At 44.6% G+C, this 20,000-nt stretch overlaps 1 protein-coding gene across 1 annotated transcript in view; it reads right to left on the reverse strand.

Annotated features, from left to right (window-relative positions):
• nkd1 (NKD inhibitor of WNT signaling pathway 1) overlaps positions 1-20,000 on the reverse strand; it is a 37,120-nt gene that overhangs the window by 990 nt on the left and 16,130 nt on the right. Inside the window, exons 4-10 of the mRNA XM_017459315.3 lie at positions 8,651-8,708; positions 5,375-5,478; positions 4,158-4,253; positions 3,084-3,237; positions 2,495-2,576; positions 1,847-1,974; positions 1-423 (exon numbers count right to left, since the gene is read on the reverse strand). The exon at positions 1-423 is cut by the window's left edge and continues 990 nt beyond it. Coding sequence (XP_017314804.1) covers positions 1-423; positions 1,847-1,974; positions 2,495-2,576; positions 3,084-3,237; positions 4,158-4,253; positions 5,375-5,478; positions 8,651-8,708 — 1,045 coding nt within the window. The remainder of the gene's footprint in view (positions 424-1,846; positions 1,975-2,494; positions 2,577-3,083; positions 3,238-4,157; positions 4,254-5,374; positions 5,479-8,650; positions 8,709-20,000) is intronic.

Consider the following 20,000-nt stretch of genomic DNA (forward strand, 5'->3'; position numbering starts at 1 on the left):
TTTCCATCACCGGTCCTGAACTCACGACTGGCCCCGCCCCACGTCCCGGAGGCCCGGCCCCTCGCGCCGGAGGCCCCTCCCTGGGCCGCTGCTTGTGTCTCCGGTAAGGTGCAGAACTCTGATGGGGTGCGGCTTTGACAGGTTGAGCAGGAGGAGGGGCGGGGCCTCGCTTCATCACTCTGCCACAGGAAGGTTGGGTTTTGGGTGATCGTACGCCATGAGAGTGGTGGGTGGAGTCCTGGGCTCGGGGGCGGAGACAGAGGCTGTCCTGTAGGACGGGGGTCTCAGCTGAAATGGTGTGCGAGCGCCGATGGTGGTGGGGCGGGTGGCTGTGTCCGTTCTCGGGCTCCTGAGAGCGGGAGCGAGTCTGGTTGGACGGTCGAGAGGCGTGGTCGGGTTTGGGCGGCTCGGCGGCGGGCGCGGCTGAAAGGAAAAAAAAATGAATTTGAGTTTTCAGAATTAGATGTGAATCAAAGACTCAACGAAGGCGAAAATAATTCGTTCACAAATAAATCATTGATTTTGATTAGCTATGACTAGATAAAACATCCTGATTAGCAGAACTTTACAGAATCAGAAGGTGTTGATTAGTTTTCTATAACAGCAGCTCTGACACTCCTTTCAGGCTTTAACATAAATGAGAGTATACAGTATTTTACCGTAACCCTAACCCTAACTCGTTCACAGCGGACTCTCCACATGATCCAAGCCTAATAATAAACAGAAACTGTGTTGTTAAACATGTACAAATAACAACAAGTCTTCAGGACAGAGGAGTTTGCATGATCGAGATTCTCTATATCATGAAAAGCAGAGGTTTTTTTGTTTTGTTTTTTGAATCTTATTATCGTAAAAAGAGAGGCTGGTGAGATTATAGCTGTTATAATGTAAGCGCGAACAGGAACTAACCCGTCTCATGGACGTTCCATTGCATTAAATTGAACATTAAACGTTTTATAACTTACATATTGTAAATGAGTCACTAACTGACAATAACGAGTCACTAACTGACAGTAATGAGTCACTAACTGACGAGTAAAGAGTCACTAACTGGCGAGTAAAGAGTCACTAACTGACGAGTAAAGAGTCACTAACTGGCGAGTAAAGAGTCACTAACTGGCGAGTAAAGAGTCACTAACTGACGAGTAATGAGTCACTAACTGACGAGTAATGAGTCACTAACTGACGAGTAAAGAGTCACTAAGTGACGAGTAATGAGTCACTAACTGACAGTAATGAGTTACTAACTGACAGTAATGAGTTACTATCTGACGAGTAAAGAGTCACTAACTGGCGAGTAAAGAGTCACTAACTGACGAGTAATGAGTCAGTATCTGACGAGTAATGAGTCACTAACTGACGAGTAATGAGTCACTAACTGACGAGTAAAGAGTCACTAAGTGACGAGTAATGAGTCACTAACTGACAGTAATGAGTCACTAACTGACAGTAATGAGTCAGTAACTGACGAGTAATGAGTCACTAACTGACGAGTAAAGAGTCAGTAACTGATGAGTAATGAGTCACTTACTGACAGTAATGAGTCACTAACTGATGAGTAATGAGTCACTAACTGACAGTAATGAGTCAGTAACTGACAGTAATGAGTCACTAACTGGCAGTAATGAGTCACTAACTGACAGTAATGAGTCACTAACTGATGAGTAATGAGTCACTGACAGTAATGAGTCACTAACTGATGAGTAAAGAGTCACTAACTGACGAGTAAAGAGTCACTAACTGACGAGAAATGAGTCACTAACTGAGTCGTAACACAATCCAAGGCCCTGATTTACTGCACTGTTTATAAAAGCGAACTTGAAACTGAAGTATAACGCTAACTAACCTGTCCCGAAGCGAGAGGAGTAGTTCTCAATGCCGGCCAGGTCCAGATAATGATTCCTTCTCTCCAGGTTTTCATCTACACAGTGTCTCTGGCAGCCCTGCTGGTTGTGATGGTCACTGTGATGACGCCTACAACAACAACAACAAAAACAATGTGCAACAACATGTGCGATCATAAAAGCAGTGCTGGAACAAATGCATGTTTCATACTACCCTACCCCCACCCTAACCCGGTTCCCTAACCCCAACCGCAACCCTATTCCTAATCTCTAACCCTAATCCTTTACCCCTAACCTAACCCCTAAACCCCAACTCTAATCCTAACTCCTTAATCCCTAACACCTAAACTCCAACCATAATCCCTAATCCCTAACCCTATTTCCTAACCCCAACCCTAATCTCTAACCCTAATCCCTAAAACCCAACCCTAATCCGTAATCCTAACTCTAACCCCAACCCTAATCCCTAATCCTTAACCCCTAACCTCTAACCATAACTTCTAACCCTAACCATAGACACCAGATTTGTTGTCTGGAACCTGATGACTGATGGAAAAGTTTTCGAGTGACTCAGAAAGAAGCACACACTGATGACATCAGCTGGCAGTGATTCGTTTAAAAGAACCAGGAGAACAGTGAAGGTTCAGTACCTCAGAAGGGCTCTGGACTTCTTCTCCGAGCTTTTAGGCTCCTCAAAGCACTTCTCAGCCTTCAGTCTAGGGTGTGGCATGTCTGAGAGAGAGAGAGGCGGGTGAAGGGGGGTGGTGGGTGGTGGGAGAGCATTATCAAAGGAAACAGTGCTGAGAATCTCAGCATCACACACGTGCTGGCATACACACACACACGCACACACACACACATACACGCACAGTCAGACCTGCCAAAGAAAGAAACAATCCTTTGTTCCTTGCCTTCTACTTTGAAGATTTATAAAAGAGGAAAAAACAATGCTTCATTTATTCTATTTTCAACTGAGGGAGCCAAACACACACACACACACACACACACACACACACACACACTTCATTAATATAGCAGCATCTGATGCAGTTTCAAGACTCTGTTATCAAAGAACGTTGTTGAAATGATGCACAGTGCATATAAATAGCTCATAAACACACACTCTGTCTTTCAATCCTCTCACTTTCATCAAGTCACACACACACACACACACACACACACACACACACACACACACACAACCACACACGCAAAAATAAAGCAGCAGACTCCTGGTACCTGCGTTGGCATGGGTGCCACTGCCGTTCCTCCACCTCTGGCTGGCGTCGGGCGTGACCGAGAGCTTCACACGCAGGGTTTTGCTGCTGCTGGGCGAGTGGTTCACCGAGGCGTCCACCACCTCATAGATCGTGTGCAGCAAACTAGTGATGTCCTTCAAAAAAAAACAAAAAAACGAAGACGCGATGTTTGCCTAATCACACTAATACACGACAATATTAAGGAACATACCATCTGGTGTGGGACAGCGGGGGTGCCGTCGGAGGAAAATAACCGACGACGTGGTGGTGTGATCCAGCCCGAAGTGAAGGCGGAGTTACCGAAGTGTTTTATTGCTCTTACACCAAAGAAATTTACCACATTTAACATCTCTCTCTATTAAACAGCATGTCATGTTTTTATCCATTTATAGCTACATTTAACATTGCGTTAAAGAGAAGTCTTCGCTCCCATTCTCATGAAGTTAAAACGATAAGAAACGACAAAACGTGACGTCCTCCATCCCGGAGAGTTTCCCGTGAACGCTTTGACTTCGGACTGGTTCGAAACGGAGACTCCTTCCACGAATATTACATAAACGTGCGTCCCAAATCGTAGTACGTTGAAACGTTTCGGCTAATTTTGCCAACTCCTTGTGATGCGGATAAAGTTGCTTCCTGATTGGCTGATACAGCGACTGTACGGGGTAACCAACAGTTTAGCAAGATTAGAAAAGGGGATCAGATTCAATTCTAATTATCAATTCAATTTCATAGTATAAATTATATAAGGAATAATGAAGGAAGAAAAGCTGAAACTCTACGAGCAGATTGTTCACGGCGACGGTGTGTGTAACTAGGCAACAACGCTCTCTTCCGTCACATGACGTGTTAGCGTGTCCCGGTACAAAGACACCTTGTGGAAAAGTGACAGCCCCGTAGAGAACTTAACAGAGAGATAAGTGTGTATGAGAGTGCGTGGAGTTCTGAATATAGACATTACATCTACTTGATCCTTCACTCTTCTGTCTACATTTATATATATATATATATATATGTGTGTGTGTGTGTATGTGTTTGTATACATCAGTCTCACCTCTCTTGTAACTTTGCCATTGTTGTCAAAGTCGTACAGAGTGAAGGTCCACTCCTGCCTGTTATCCTCCTCTACTGAAACGGCACACTCCAACTCCTGATCAAGAAATAATCATTATCAATCATCAATATACCAAACCCCAGCTGATGATTCCTGGAGTGCGTCTGGGGCAGCTGTGGTTCAGGTGGTGGACGTAATCGTAGTTTTGGCGGTTCGATTCCCGGCCCACGTCACTCCACATGTCCACTTGCCCAAGTGTCCTTGGGCAAGACACCGAACCCCATAGTCGCTCCCGGTGGCAAGCGGTCAACCGTCGTACCACATCGGTGTCTTTGAATAAACACGATCTTAACTTCTGTCTAAACTCAGAAATGATCAGAGAATGTAGTGCGTTTCCCAGAGCACAACGTGTCACTGTCGCACAACAAAGGGTGTACGGTCCAAGAGTTTATCGAACAGCCTCCCAACGTCGTTCGAATCCTGCCCCGCACCCTACGAGTCCGCATGTTCTCCCCGGGTTCCTCCGGTAACTTAGAAGTGGGTTCGTACTCATGTAACGGTGACCTCTGGTGGTGTGGAGTGAAATCGTCAGGTTAGTCAGTGACGTCATTATACGGCGAAGGAAATAAGTATCGGTCGCATGAACTTTTTTTTTTTTCAGTAAATATATTTCCTTTGAGGTTATTCACATGAAATTTTCACCAGACATCGGTATTAACTCAAGAAATCTGGAAATATAAAGAATTCACGACAGTAAAGTCCATAAATAAAGGTATGTGTAATAAAGCGGAATGACACGGGGAAAAAAGTGTTGAACACGTTAAGAAAAAGCGGTTCTCCAAGGCAAGGTAAAGCAAGGAACCGGCTGAAATCCGTAAGTAATTACACCCCTTATCTGTGCAAATTAATATCAGCCGGGTTAGTAAATTGATGGTCTTTTCGTTGGAAATATATTTACTGAAAAAAAAAAAGCGGAATATCAGGTGTTGGAGTTTGAGCTCTAACACGTTTCTCAAACCAACATTTACTGTACCGTGTCCACGTTGTTCAGATCAGGGTTGCCAGGAGCTGCAGGTATTCAAAACATCCTGACTAACTGACTAAACACATCTGTCTACTGTCATCTAAACGACACACCGTTACACACCATATTAGGCCTGGGCACAAGACTAGGCAGCAGTGTGTGAAGTGCGTGAGGGAGTGTGTGTGAGCATCACCTCAAACTGGAGTTGTTTGTGTGGACCCGTAGGTGCAGAGCTCTCCTTCTCCTGCATCTTCTCTTCTGCACTGCAGCTGTCAATCTTCTCAGGAGGCAGGGCTACTACAGAGGCGACAAAACAGCAAACAGGAAGCTGTCACAGGAAGCGAAAGCATACATACGGTACATCTACAGAAGTGCTGGAGAGAGGTGGGAGAGAACTTCAGGACGATCACGAGCACGGCTGTAACCTGCTCCGACGACGTTGTGTGGGATTCTTTCGTGCGTGTATACACACAGTATGAGGTTTTACAGGAAGCACCAAATGCTCGGGATTAAAAAGCTCAGCAGGTTTAGTTACGATGCAGATGCTAGAAGTTTCCATGCACGTGCTCTTTTTAATACCTGTTATCCATCCATCCATCCATCCATCCATCCATCTTCTATACCGCTTATCCTTTTCAGGGTCATGGGGAACCTGGAGTCTATCCCAGGGAGCATGGGGCACAAGGCGGGGTACACCCTGGACTGGGTGCCAATCCATCGCAGGGCACAATCACACACACACTCACACACCCATTCATACACTACGGACACTTTAGACACGCCAATCAGCCTACCATGCATGTCTTTGGACTGGGGGAGGAAACCGGAGTACCCGGAGGAAACCCCCGCAGCACGGGGAGAACATGCAAACCCCACACACACAGGGCCACGTCAGGAATCGAACCCCCGACCCTGGAGGTGTGAGGCGAACGTGCTGACCACTAAAACCTTTGCATACATTTGTTCAAAGAAAACAGTCCTTTTTTTTTTATGGAACTAAGCTATAAAATACAAAATACTATCATTTATAATAACTATTTATTTCATTTTCTAATTTATTTGATAGATAACGGGGTAGGCGGTTGTAAAACGCTTGCGAAAACCCACTTTAGAGGGAAAAAAGGATGGAAAAATCCGTCCCGTGCTTATTTGAGTTTGTACGTGCGGCTGGGAACGAAGACGGTGAGGTTAAAGTTTGTGCACCCATGCAAGAGTCTACGCTTTAAAGGAAAGAAATGGGTCCCCAGTACAGTTTGGTCATGCGAGAAAAGAGTTCAGTTTTTAAATTCAGGGTTTGTTTTTGTTGTTTTCTTCAATGGGAAAAAGAATATTTTGGCACTGTGGGATCGCGGATGCTCGCTTTTAAACGAACACGAAATAATTAAACAATGTGCTAATTCCTATATTTGGACACTGACACTGACTATGCGCTCCGACACGCGCGGATCTAAAACCGTGTACGGAGACAGCCGCTGCGTCCTGCAGGCTAAATCCTCCCCCCTGCCCCCAATCCCCATGCTTTGAAGTTCCATTCTCAAACCGTTTGGCCGAGGATCAGTCCGTCTGCTAAACAGAATATCTAATTAATTAAGCAAAGTCAAATCTAAAACTGTGTTTGTTGTGCCAGCCAAAGGGATCAACACGTACAATAGTGTCTCTCTACGTCTATCTGTCTCTCTCTTTCTTCTTCTTCTTCTTCTCTCTCTCTCTCTCTCTTCTGCTGATCAGCTCAGATCAAAGAGGACCTGCCCTGTCCCTCATCAGAGAAAAGAGTGTGATGAAAAGAGAGAGAGAGAGACAGGATAGCGCCGGAGAATGAAAGAAATCGTCCCAGGGAGCTTTTACAGACTTGTTTTGAGGGAAATAGCGCCGGCTCCAGGCTTTTGATCACGACGACGTAGTCAAAGGCAACATTGTGAGCCAGGGCAGAAATCTGCCTGTACGCCCGCCGTGTTCCATAGATTCTTATCTGGAGGGTTATGAGTGTAATGAGTGGCCTGAAGGGGTTACAGTAGCGACGCACAACCACACACACACACTCACACACATCCTGAACTCTTGACAAGTTCACAATTTGTTCCTATTGGCTTACCCGGCTCTAACAGAGCAAACATCAGACCACCTACGGTGTTTATGCTGCAGAGGACACTGTAAGCATGTTGCGAACACACACACACACACACACACACACGCATGCACAACTAGCCATGGTCCTGCCTGCTGTGAATTTCATAAAAGCCCTGGTTTTGGTCTTTTGCTGTCTGTAAAACCCGGAACGTTCTCTCTGTTTCCTTTTCCCGTCTCTAGCTCTTTATACTCTCTTTCTCTTCATGCCTCTTTAATCCCTTTCTGTTTTCCCTTGCACTTCCTCCTGCATTGCGCACACTCTCCATTCTATTTCTCCGTCCCACACAAACACAAACACAAACGTCTCGGACGATTTCCATCTCTATACGCCTTTTAATATCTCTATATCGACTCCAGATCGCATGAAGCACCATGACCTCAGTAAGTACATTTTATTCATGAAGCACTGGTAGCGTAGCAGAATCATGCGCATGCGCAGGATCAAATCGACGAGGACGGGATGAACCCTTTAGAATTTTCTAGATATCTGCTTAAATACGCTTAAATAAATCTACGTCGTAAAAGTAGACGGAGAGAAAGTCGACCCCAGGCTCGGCACGTGACGTCATGTGATCATGGCCGCCTCATACCGTTAACGGTAACATAAATCAAATGTCGCTTCGGTACTTCGCTTTATTTTAGATACGTCGACGTCGACACGTTAGTCGGTTACGTCTCTAACATCTCGCGTGCTTTGCGTTTTGCGAAAGTAAATACACCATGAAATCACGAGCGTTAATGTTACATGGCTAGCTTGCTGCTATGGAAACGCAGGCTTTAATTCCTGTTTTTTTTTTTTTTTTTTTTTTTTAAAAAGGCTGAATAATACCCGATGCAGCGCAAGTCACGTGGCCTCGCTCTGTCTTGCGGCAGAACGTGTTTTGTTCCGAAATCTACCGTGTAGCAAAGTCCACAAGTCTGCCTCGCGGGCCTGTATGTGTGCTGAAAGATTAAAAGCGTATAAAACAACGTGAGCTTTGAAACCAGCTTCAGTGATTCTTATCAGCACTCAGACGTGAACACCTCCTCTGTTTATCACATCGCACGCCACGTGTTACCCGCGCATGTGGAGTGTGTGTGTGTGTGTGTGTGTGTGTGTGTGTGTGTGTGGTATCTCTGGTCAATCACGGAGACTTGCGAGCAATGATTTTGCGCCTCTCGCCCTCGACCTTACGTGAACTTCCAGCCGTACAAACAAACCACGCCCAAGCAATCATGCGTGGGAAATCCTGCAGAGGGATTAATGGAGGGATCAACCTTCATTCAGAGAGTGACCTGGGTGACCCCTGTGCTCTTTTTCAGCTGAGAGAGAGAGAGAGAGATGAGTATATGAGATATTTACCTTCTAAACGACAGTGCTCATCACTAATACCCTCAGCACAAGCTTCCTTCAAAGGGTCCTACAAAATAGAAATAAAGACAGAAACATTACTTAACTTTCAATGCAGAAGTTAAATGTAACAGTAGTTTTTTTTATTTATTTTTTATTTAAAGCATTTTAATGCGTCTTCCAAACGTAATTATTTCCACGGTGCCGAACTTCTTACTGCCTTCTGAGTGCCAGTTTAACAAAATAATCACACACCTCATTAGTGTTCATTAGTATATATTATATAGTATATAGTATTATTATATAGAGCGTACCTATTATGGTTTTGAGACATACCTGATTTTGTTTTAGAGGGCTCATGCTATAGATTTACACGCATCGGAGGTCAAAAAACACTTTCACGTGCTCATAATTTAATCTGCAGCATTACATTTTTTCCCCCCAGTGTCACAAACGACTCGTTAAACGATCCGTTCTAAATGATTCGTTCTAAACTCCTCCTTTCAGAAAGCATACTCTGCTCTGATTGGTCAGATATCCCAGTCTGTCGTGATTGGTCTACCGCTGTCATATTACCTTACTTGGAGTGTGTTATAGAGCTGTTTGTGAAAGTTTCAAAAATCAAAGCGCACGACAAACGGAGTTATCGACTCCCGAAAGAAGGGACCGATTCTGAACAGCTGAATCGAGTCGTTAGTGATTCCCGACTTTACTTCCTGTGCTAACCTACGTAGGTTTGTAACAAAAAGCCCCGTTTCTGATCTTCTTCGGCTGCTCGCTGATAGTGGTAGACGTCTGACCAATCAGAGCAGAGTATGCTCCCTGAAAGGAGGAGTTTAGAATGAATCATTTAGAACGGATCATTTAACGAGTCGTTTGTGACACTGGGCGAAAGAAATGTAACGCCGCGGTTTAAATTATGAGCATCATTATTAAAGTGCTGTTTGACCTCGGATGCGTGTAAATCTATCGTACGAGACCTTTAAAACAAAATTAGGCACGTTTCAAAACCATAACAGGTGCGCTATAAAACCCGGACTGCCCGACGAAACCAACCTGCACAACGCAACTCCAGTCTTACCAAGCGCTAGATTCGAATAACGTGTGCTTTGTGTCTCAGGGTTACACCCGTCGTGAGTTACGAAGCTGAGAAATTGAGGTGAGAATGCCTAAATGCTGTCAAATATTTGTATTAAACACGGCACCACACTAAGCGCACTGGACATTTGGATGAAAGGATTCAGAAGAGGAGGGGTGTAAGGTGATAGCTGGAGCGTGCGAAGCACATGAGAAGTCGTCTGCCACATCCTCTAATGGTGGAACAGGATACCGTGTGGCAGCCCTTAAATCAGATCCGGTATCGATCTATTTCCATTTCACTAACAAACGCTGCCTGCCAAATGGTTTTAAACGTGGTTATTATCGTTTAGACCACAGGCCTGTTGAATTTCTTGAAGCTCATTGGTCAGAAAGTGTCGATTCATTTTCTACAGCAGCAGCTCTGAACGTAATTCCGAAATCGCTATTCGAATCATAGGTTTATATGAACGCGTTTCCCGCCAATACTACATTAACAGCTGATACACACGGACTAACAGTATACGGCAGACGATCTACATCATCAACGGACAGATGATTGACATGCAGAAGTTTTCTGTATGGTTAACGTTTCTGGAAGGCGTCTAAAAAGGAGCCTCGTCCGATAATAAATGAAAAATCCGAATTTCGATCCATCTCTGTAGTATACAGGGAGGAAAAAACGTCCGAACGTGCTGTGAGTTACTGGATACCTGACAGTACATCCTACTGGTTGTAAATTCTGTTTCCAGCGCCGCTGTGATTTACGATACGGATCTATTCGACTAAAACGATACACGATAGGCGGAAGGATACGTTCGGAACGGCAGCCGCACTGAGACTGAGGCAAACTTCTGCTCAGATCATATCATAAAAAGCTGTCTTTTAGTGAACATGGCACGAGAACAGACAAGGTGCTGACAAACACTCCTGTCCCCCCCACCCACACACACACACAGAGACTGTAGTGGAACATGCGAGTGGGTCAGGGTGGAATGCGCTAATTGCTTGTTGTCCTGGATGATGGATGGAGGTGTATTATTAGTACGAGTTTCTCTCACTGCCTGCTTCTCTTCATGCCTGATATAGCCCTCACACTCTCGGGACATTCTGATGCAGTATTTTTACCTACATCCACCTCTTGCTGATGGACATGTCACTCGCTTAGCAGGTTCGTCAGGGTGTTTTGGTCCTGAGTGCAAACGCATAGTCGCTAAATCGAGCTAAATGGAGCTAAGCACACTAATAATCTAACTTAAAACTTAAAACACAAACTTGATCACACGTCGTGTTCAAACTAGTACGAGACAGAAACGACAAGCTAATGTTCATTTTCTATGGAAGTATATGTATGTATGTATGTATGTATGTATGTATGTATGTATATATGAATGTATGTGTGTATGTACATATACATCGATCAGCCATAACATTAACACCACTGACAGGTGAAGTGAGTAACATTGATTATCTCAGTACGATGGCACCTGTCGAGGTGTGGGATATATTTATTAGGCAGCAAGTGAACAATCAGTTCTCAAAGTTGAAAAATGGGCAAGGGTAAGGATCTGAGCGACTTCGACAAGGGATAAATTGTGACGGTTGGACGACTGGGTCAGAGCATCTCCAAAACGGCAGGTCCTTGTGGGGTGTTCCCAGGATGAAGTGGTTAGTACCTACCAAAAGTGGTCCAAGGAAGGACCCCCGGAGTACCACTGATGTGCGTGGGATCATGGATCAATGGAAGAAGGCGGCCTGGTCTGATGAATCACGTTTTCTTTTACATCATGTGGACGACCGTGTGTGTGTGTGTGTGTGTCGCTTACCTGGAGAAGAGATGGCACCAGGATGCACTATGTAAAGAAGGCGAGCTGGCGGAGGGAGTGTGATGCTCTCTGCAATGTTCTGCTGGGAAACCTTGGGTCCTGGAGTCCATGTGGATGTTCCTTTGACACGTCCCACTTACCTAAACATTGTTCCAGATCAAGTACGCCCCTTCATGGTAACATTATTCCCTAACGTCAGCGGCCTCTCTCAGCAGGATAATGCACCCTGACACGCTGCAGAAACTGTTCAGGAACGGTTTGAGGAACATGACAAAGAGTTCAAGGTGTTGACTCGGTCTCCGAATTCCCCAGATGGGACGTGCCGGACAAACAAGTCCGATCCGTGAAGGCTCCACCTCGCGACCTCCAGGACTTCTGCTAACGTCTCGTGAAGCTCATGCATCGATGATTCAAAGCTGCTTTGGTGGCACAAGGAGAGGGTGACCTACACAATATCAGGCAGGTGGTTTTAATGTCATCGCTGGTTGGTGTATATGTAATTAAGTAAGTAGGTATGTAAGTAACTAAGTAAGTATGTATGTAGTATGTATGTAAGTATAAATGTAACTAAATATGTGTGCAAGTAGGTGTTTATTTAAGTAAGTATCCATGTAAGTAATTACTGTTATGTATGAAAGTATGTAAATGTGTAAGTAAGACAGTATATAAGTATATAGCTGACACACTGCAATCGACAGGAACGACTCCTCGAAACGTTCCCCTCATACACACACACACTGTCTCTGACTGCACACCTATGAGGTGAACTAATAGGGTAGGTATCAATTAAAGTGTTCAGTAAAAGTACCACACAGCTCCAGGACTTCTGAGACACGGCTTAGCTTCCTTCCTACTGCCTAGTAGTGTGTAGCTAAATTTAGCATGGACCACCCAGCCTCACAGAGAGACTAAACCCCGTCTCCATGCTGACAGTTTATAACCTCCAAACGTTTCCATGTGGTCCAGATCTGAACGTTTCAGAAGCGACACTATATTTTTAGTACACCGCATATTTTCGCGACGCGTCTGAAAAGGCACAGTCGTGTTTTATGTTCTTCTCCATGTCGCTGGATAATAAAAGGGCTCCGAGACGGTCGTATACACGAAAACTCCAAGCCTCACTATTCAACGACAGAGTGCAGAGTTTGTGAACGCTGACTCCAAATCCTTCCCATCTGCTTTCGTCTCACGCTAAAGCACCCTTCGGGGGGCGACACGACAATAACTGCCCCCTTTCTAGTGCGCTCGAGGGCTTCGCTGCAGCACAATCCCGCCGAGCAAAAACCCCGAAGGGCGCCGAGCGTGTACTCATTAACCGTCGTCAGCATATTCATCGGCGCTGACAGTCTATCGACCTTTAACCCTTTCAGGTCAAAGTTCATGATAGGAAGGCACATCAAAAGAGGCAGCATGAGGCAAGGGAGGAGCAAAAACAAGGTGGGGGGGAAGGGGGTCAAGAGCTTTAATCAAGAGCTTTAATATGGACTCAAAGGTTCATACTGAGTGTAAAAGTTTGCACACCCTTGGGACAAGATAACGTGTAGTCATTATCACTCTACAAAAATGTGACGAGTAAATAGTGTATGTTAAGATATTACTAGTGAAAAAAGTTCGACCGTCGGTGCAAAAGTTTGTGCACCCCTTCCTTAATGCGATCTAAATATTCTCGAATACCTTCCATGCTCATCATTTGCCTTTATGACCCTAGGACTAGGACGACTAGGACTTGTGTGATATCACAATAAAACCCAGAAGCTTTAAAAACAAAAACAAAACAAAAAAGCAATGACTAACAATGATTTTCTGCCCAGATTATACTTTTTAAAAAAAGTTTCATGAACCATTTTTACAGACTTATAGACCAATTTGTAAAATGCACCTTCGCAGCTCGTTTGAGAGTAAAGTGAGCCATGAGGGACCGAGCTGAAACACGCGGTGATGAATGTTCCAGACGAGGACGACTTGGACGCCGTAAGGAGAACCGACTTTCAAGCCTCGTCGAATCGAAGTACTGGAATGTTCTTTGTTTCCGTTTGTTTATGGTTTGAGTTATGAAGTGCTTATGAAGGTACGAAACAGATGCTGGAGAGGTGTTGGAGCACCAAATCTCTGCCAAAGTCTCTGACACTTAAACAAGGCTTTTCCCCTTTCATCTCACACCGACAAGGCCAAACCGCTTTTCCAGACGTGATGTTTCACACAGCATGGGGGGAAAAAAACTGAACAATAAGACGTTTTTCTTTAGACAGGTGCCAGAAGAGAGGAGAAGACAGGAGTTAGTGAGTCGCTGGAAGCATCAAAGCTGCTAAAGAGCCTTCACACAAAATTTATGCCTGTGGAACTCTGTGTACGGCATTACAGAAACACATCGAAACACACACACACACACACACACACACACACACACACACACACACACACACACACACACACACTGTGCTGCCTTCAAACTTGTTTTAGTTGGCCGTGAGCAAAGTCAAGGAAAGACTAACATGCCTAAAAGCAGAATTAAAATAACAAATTTCATTACTTTCACTAGATTCACTGCTTTCCTGACTCATACAACACTGGTTTCAGGTTAAAATAACCCACTTCTGTGAATTTACTCTTAATTCTGATTTAGTCGACGACGGAAAGTTTTGAAATGTGCAAATTTGTCGTCCTGACAGTTCTAAAACTTACTCGGCAAGCGGCTCAGACGACACCGAGGGTGCCAATACTTTAAATCTAGTCAAAGTAGAGCGAATGTCACGTAAATACTTTGTGCACTACATCAAAATATGACAAAAAGTAGGCAAGTGACTCCTGATTAACATGCTGACGAGCCTTTAGTGTATTACACAGGTACACCAACCCCGTTAGGGTATATACCCCGTGTACTGAGCACATCCAGTGGATAATATGAACGTAATGTAAAATAACATGCCGAGGAAAGAAAGGAAAGTTTTCAGAATATTGGGTTGCTTTGGATTCTGATTTATTTTAAATATTGAGTGAACAATTGGTTGCGTTTTTTTTGTTTTTTGTTTTTTTGCTGGGAAATTATCAGGTGAACTGGCAGTAAAGCAGAAGTTTGCTTTAGATTACACAGTCAGGTTCGAGACGAGCAAATCCGTGAACGAGGAGCATGTAGACAGACTGCTCTGTAACTGTTTCATCCTCAGAGAGAGAGAGAGACAGAGAGAGACAGAGAGACAGAGACAGAGAGAGAGACAGAGAAAGAGAGAGCGACAGAGAGAGAGACAGAGACAGGGAGAGAGAGAGACAGAAAGAGAGAGACACAGCGAGAGAGAGAAAGAGACAGAGAGAGAGACAGAGAGAGAAAGAGACATAGAGAGAGAGAGAGACAGAGAGAGAGAGACATAGAGAGAGGCATAGAGAGAGAGAGAGACAGAGAGAGAGAGAGTCATAGAGAGAGGCATAGAGAGAGAGAGACAGAGGGAGACAGAGAGAGAGACATAGAGAGAGAGAGACAGAGACATAGAGAGAGAGAGACAGACAGACAGAGATAAAGAGAGAGAGACATAGAGAGAGACACATAGAGAGAAAGAGAGACACAGAGAGGGAGACAGAGAAACACAGAGAGAGAGAGAGACAGAGAGAGAGAGACGTAGAGAGAGAGAGAGGGACGTAGAGAGAGACGTAGAGAGATGATGATGAGTACATCTTTTGCTCTGACTTGGATTTGGCACTGTGTGAAACGTCTGAGGTCTTGCCAGCTCTGACCTGGCAACACATGCAGGACAAGACAGTGCCAAGCATGTATGTATGTATGTATGTGTGCATGTGTGTGTGTGTGTGTGTGTGTGTGTGTGTGTGTGTGTGTGTGTGTGTGTGTGTGTGTGTGTGTGCATGATACATCCCCCTGGTGTTTGAAACATTAAGATGTTAACACCATGGAAAAGGTTCAAGAAAAATATTCCAGAGCCGACATAAGGGAGACGGACACACACACACACACACACACACACACACACACACACACACACACACACACACATACACACAAAACAAAGTGCTGTGTAAGGCCAAACACACTCAAAAGCTCATTTAGAGCCTCTCACATTCTTTTTTTTCTTCTCTTTCTCTCCAGGCCACTGAGCTAAAAGGATCATTAAGGGAACGACAAAAGGGGGATAAAAGACAAAGAAAAAAAAAACAAGAAAGAAAGTGTAACACAAACATGAAACGGAGGGAGGGATTCAGGGGATGGGTTGAAATAAAAAACAGAGGGGGGGGAAAAAAAACCTAAGCCATTCAGAAATGAGTCCCTGCAGCGGGAACACGATGATGTCACGGTTTTGTTGTTTGGTCCTAACAGTTTGTAGAGCTGCAAAGATTACTCGACATAAATATAACAATAATGTCGATTATGTAAATCATCAACGTGGATTTTTACACTGGACACATCGTTTACATAGCGAAGGATGGCCCTGTTTACACTACTGCGTTTCGGTTTTAAAATGAAAACGATCCTAACGAGATAGTAACGAGATTGGTTTTATAATGAGTCTTAATTGGTCACATATACATTACAGCACAGGCATACATATGCCAACATGCCAGGACGTTGGGGTCAGCCCAGTGCAGGGTCAGCCATGATACAGCGTGCCTGGAGGCAAGAGGGTTAAGCGCCTTGCTCAAGGGCAGCATCAGGGCTTGAACCCCCAACCTTCCGATCAATAACCCAGAGCCTGGCAGTGCTGGGGCTTAAACCCCGACCTTCCGATCAGTAACCCAGAGCCTGGCAGTGCTGGGGCTTGAACCCCGACCTTCTGATCAATAACCCAGAGCCTGGCAGTGCTGGGGCTTGAACCCCAACCTTCCAATCAATAACCCAGAGCCTAGCAGTGCTGGGGCATGAACCCCCAAGCTTCCGATCAATAACCCAGAGCCTAGCAGTGCTGGGGCATGAACCTTGACCTTCCGATCAATAACCCAGAGCCTGGCAGTGCTGGGGCTTGAACCCCCAACCTTCCGATCAATAACCCAGAGCCTGGCAGTGCTGGTGCTTGGACCCCCAACCTTCCGATCAATAACCCAGAGCCTGGCAGTGCTGGGGCATGAACCTTGACCTTCCGATCAATAACCCAGAGCCTGGCAGTGCTGGGGCATGAACCCCAACCTTCTGATCAATAACCCAGAGCCTGGCAGTGCTGGGGCTTGAACCCCCAACCTTCCGATCAATAACCCAGAGCCTGGAAGTGCTGGGGCTTGAACCCCCAACCTTCCGATCAATAACCCAGAGCCTGGCAGTGGTGGGGCTTGAACCCCCAACCGTACAATCAATAACCCAGAGCCTAGCAGTGCTGAGGCATGAACCTTGACCTTCCAATCAATAACCCAGAGCCTGGCAGTGATGGGGCTTGAACCCCGACCTTCTGATCAATAACCCAGAGCCTGGCAGTGCTGGGGCTTGAACCCCGACCTTCTGTTCAATAACCCAGAGCCTGGCAGTGCTGGGGCTTGAACTCTCGACCTTCCAATCAGTAACCCAGATCCTTAACCTAGATCCTAAATATTAACTCAAGTGCCGAATCGCCGACTCGTCAAACTATCGCTCCGTTTACGCCGTCAGGTCAGATATCTTACTACCAGGTGTAGTGTTGCTTCCACAAGCCTATCTTTCAGGGACCGAAGTGCACACTCCGCCGATTCCCTAGTGAGGCAATCCGAGACGTCCAGGAAAGACTGAGGATTCAGTCTTGAAAATCACACCGTACACACTTCCTCAATAACCTACTTACCCCTTAATCGCACTTCCACTAGGGAGATGAAGGTTCCTAGTTCCAAATACAGAGCAGAGACAGGAACTTCAGACGAATTCGTCCGTCTTAATGGCAGCGAGCGTTTTACAGCGGGTTGCTCATATGAGATTACTGTTGCAAACGTTTCACTCCACATTACTTCATCCACATCAAAGCGTCAGGCTGCTGAAGCTGCTGCAGATTTACTACAGCCTACAGCACAAGTACACTTCACAGACACACACACACACACACACACAACCGTATCATCTCTCAACCTTTCTCACACACCCTTCAAGTTCAGTTTATTGCCGTGATCATCAGGTACAATAGATTACGGATAAATAAAGCAGAATTTCATGCTCCTTTTCAGTTTGCATCATGTTCCTGAGCAACCGGAGCAGCCGTCTAGCCTGAGTACGAGATCAAAGAGTCAGAACCGGTGACCTACAAAACCTTACATGAAACAGAACAAAAATCCAGATATTATTGTCCCTGTTTACACCTTTACTCCATGGTTCATGCAGCGTATATATCAATCGTATCTCGATATATATTAATGTACGCGATATCGCCCTGAAATGGCGTTCCATATTTTCCGAGTGTAAAACATTACATTTCAAAATAAGAAATGCGTAACACCGATCCTCGCAGCCGTGCGAGAAAAACGGGCGTAAGTTCGAGGTCAGAATAGCGTGCGCCTGAGACGTCTTCTGAGCTTCTGTTTTCGCTTGACTCTGCTCCGAAACTGTCAGACTATTATATAGCTTGATATTTTCCTTTCCTAAAACACCAAGTGTGTTGGGATGTAATGAACTGAGAGGTATCTTGGTTCTCAAATGTGTACCGGAACGACGGATGTAATTGTATTTACTTGGATAAAATATGGATAAGACTATCCTCCTGACGTGTTATATATATATATATAAATGACGTATTTAACATACACTATTGATTTATGGTTATAAAAAGAATATGAGATGCTATCCCCAAATCCTCAGACTGAATCAGAGCAACATAATGTCATTTAGCCCAAAAGGGGGACTGTAAGCCATTTGCCAGTAGTCTTATTCAGAACAGCTGAACGACCAGGGCTGAACTTTGTCTGGATCGATTGTACGACTTCCTAACCGCACATACAGTATAAACAAGTCACGGAGAATCAGATATAGCGATGGATGTTTATGAGCGGCAGAAAGCGGCAGCGGCGACAAACGACGAACAGAATCGTGAATTTAAGATGCTAGAATGGAAGACGAAGTGGACCGAACGACACCTCGGCAACGTTCTCAGGGAATGACAACACTGGTCTGAGTCCAGAACAGTACCGTGGAGCTCGTCTTGAAAGCCAAGCGCATAGCTGTGTAGGGCTAAATGTGGGGACGGATATTCATATCAAACCTGGCGCGTTTCCAGAACAGCACTTTGGTACATGCCACCAATTACTGAGCAACACGTTGCTAAATCCAGAACGAATCGTGAACAAATCAGCATGTGTGTAACTGTAGACAGACTTCAGATTTTGGGGGGGCGGAGGACATGAAAATCAGATCGACTTACTATGATCCGTACGTTGCAGTTAGTCCATCAGCATAATAAATAAAGAATAAAATACTTGGATGTGCGCCGTTATAGGAAACTAATCAACACCAGGGCGATGTAATGAAACGAGACTCCGAAGCTGATTATATTCCGATAACGGCCCTTCCTTAAAAGTAAAGTGTTCAATTTCTCTTATTGAGAAATTTCCATTAAAACCAATACAATTCCCATTATAACCATTACAAACTCTATGAGGGTTTCTACTGTTTTTTTTCCAACAGGGAAGATCATTAAATTATTCATTATTAATCATGATGCTGATCATGCGGGAAATGTCTGCTACAGACCTTCATATGTGTAGAAATGATGAAAAGGTGATGACTATGGAAGCTATGGAAGCTTAAAGCTGTTCAATGTTAAAGATTCCGCACAGACAGGGACACAGCAGTTCTCCTTATACAGTATTTCTTTATTTGTCTTCGAGTGGACCATTTATTACCTCAGAAGTCCAAATTTTCTGATAGCTCATGTTCTGATCGCTAGCTCTGACGCAACATTAGCGGTTCTAAGCGTACGTATAAGTGTCATTTTAGCCGTACGGGGTCTTTGGATTGAAATTTGACCAACGTTTCTGAGGAAAACGTTGGCGTTTCCGATATTTTTATCACGTTTCTATTGTCACTGTGCCTTTACATTGTTTGTAACAAAGGAAAAAAAAGAAAGAAAAAGATTTGACGGCTATGTGCTAGCTTGATTGTTAGCCGCAGTCATTCCCAGTCGCCTAGCAACAGTGTTCTCACAACTTAAACCCCCTGAACAGTACACGCATTGTAAGTTTGTCTTCCTAACGCACAAAATACAATAACTACAAAACAAAACAGAGTCATCTGACTGAACTTTTTATGTTCATGCTTCGTTTGAAATATTTTAGAAGTATTAAATAGAATCGAGAGCTCAGTATAATGTATCGTTCCTAAATGCAGTTTTCCTAGTAAACATTTAAGTCTACAGGGCATGGCTGGAACTTTCTAGACGCTGTGCGTTTCGTCGAGGTCCAGAAAAGTGTGGACTCTAAATACAGCCTGAGTTTTATCAGCCAGACGAAATACCGCTCATGTCCTGACTAATTAATTACCTACTGGAATCAGTGAGTTTTAACTCACACACATG

This window comes from Ictalurus punctatus, chromosome 27 (assembly GCF_001660625.3).
Source record: "Ictalurus punctatus breed USDA103 chromosome 27, Coco_2.0, whole genome shotgun sequence".
Classification (NCBI taxonomy): domain Eukaryota; kingdom Metazoa; phylum Chordata; class Actinopteri; order Siluriformes; family Ictaluridae; genus Ictalurus; species Ictalurus punctatus.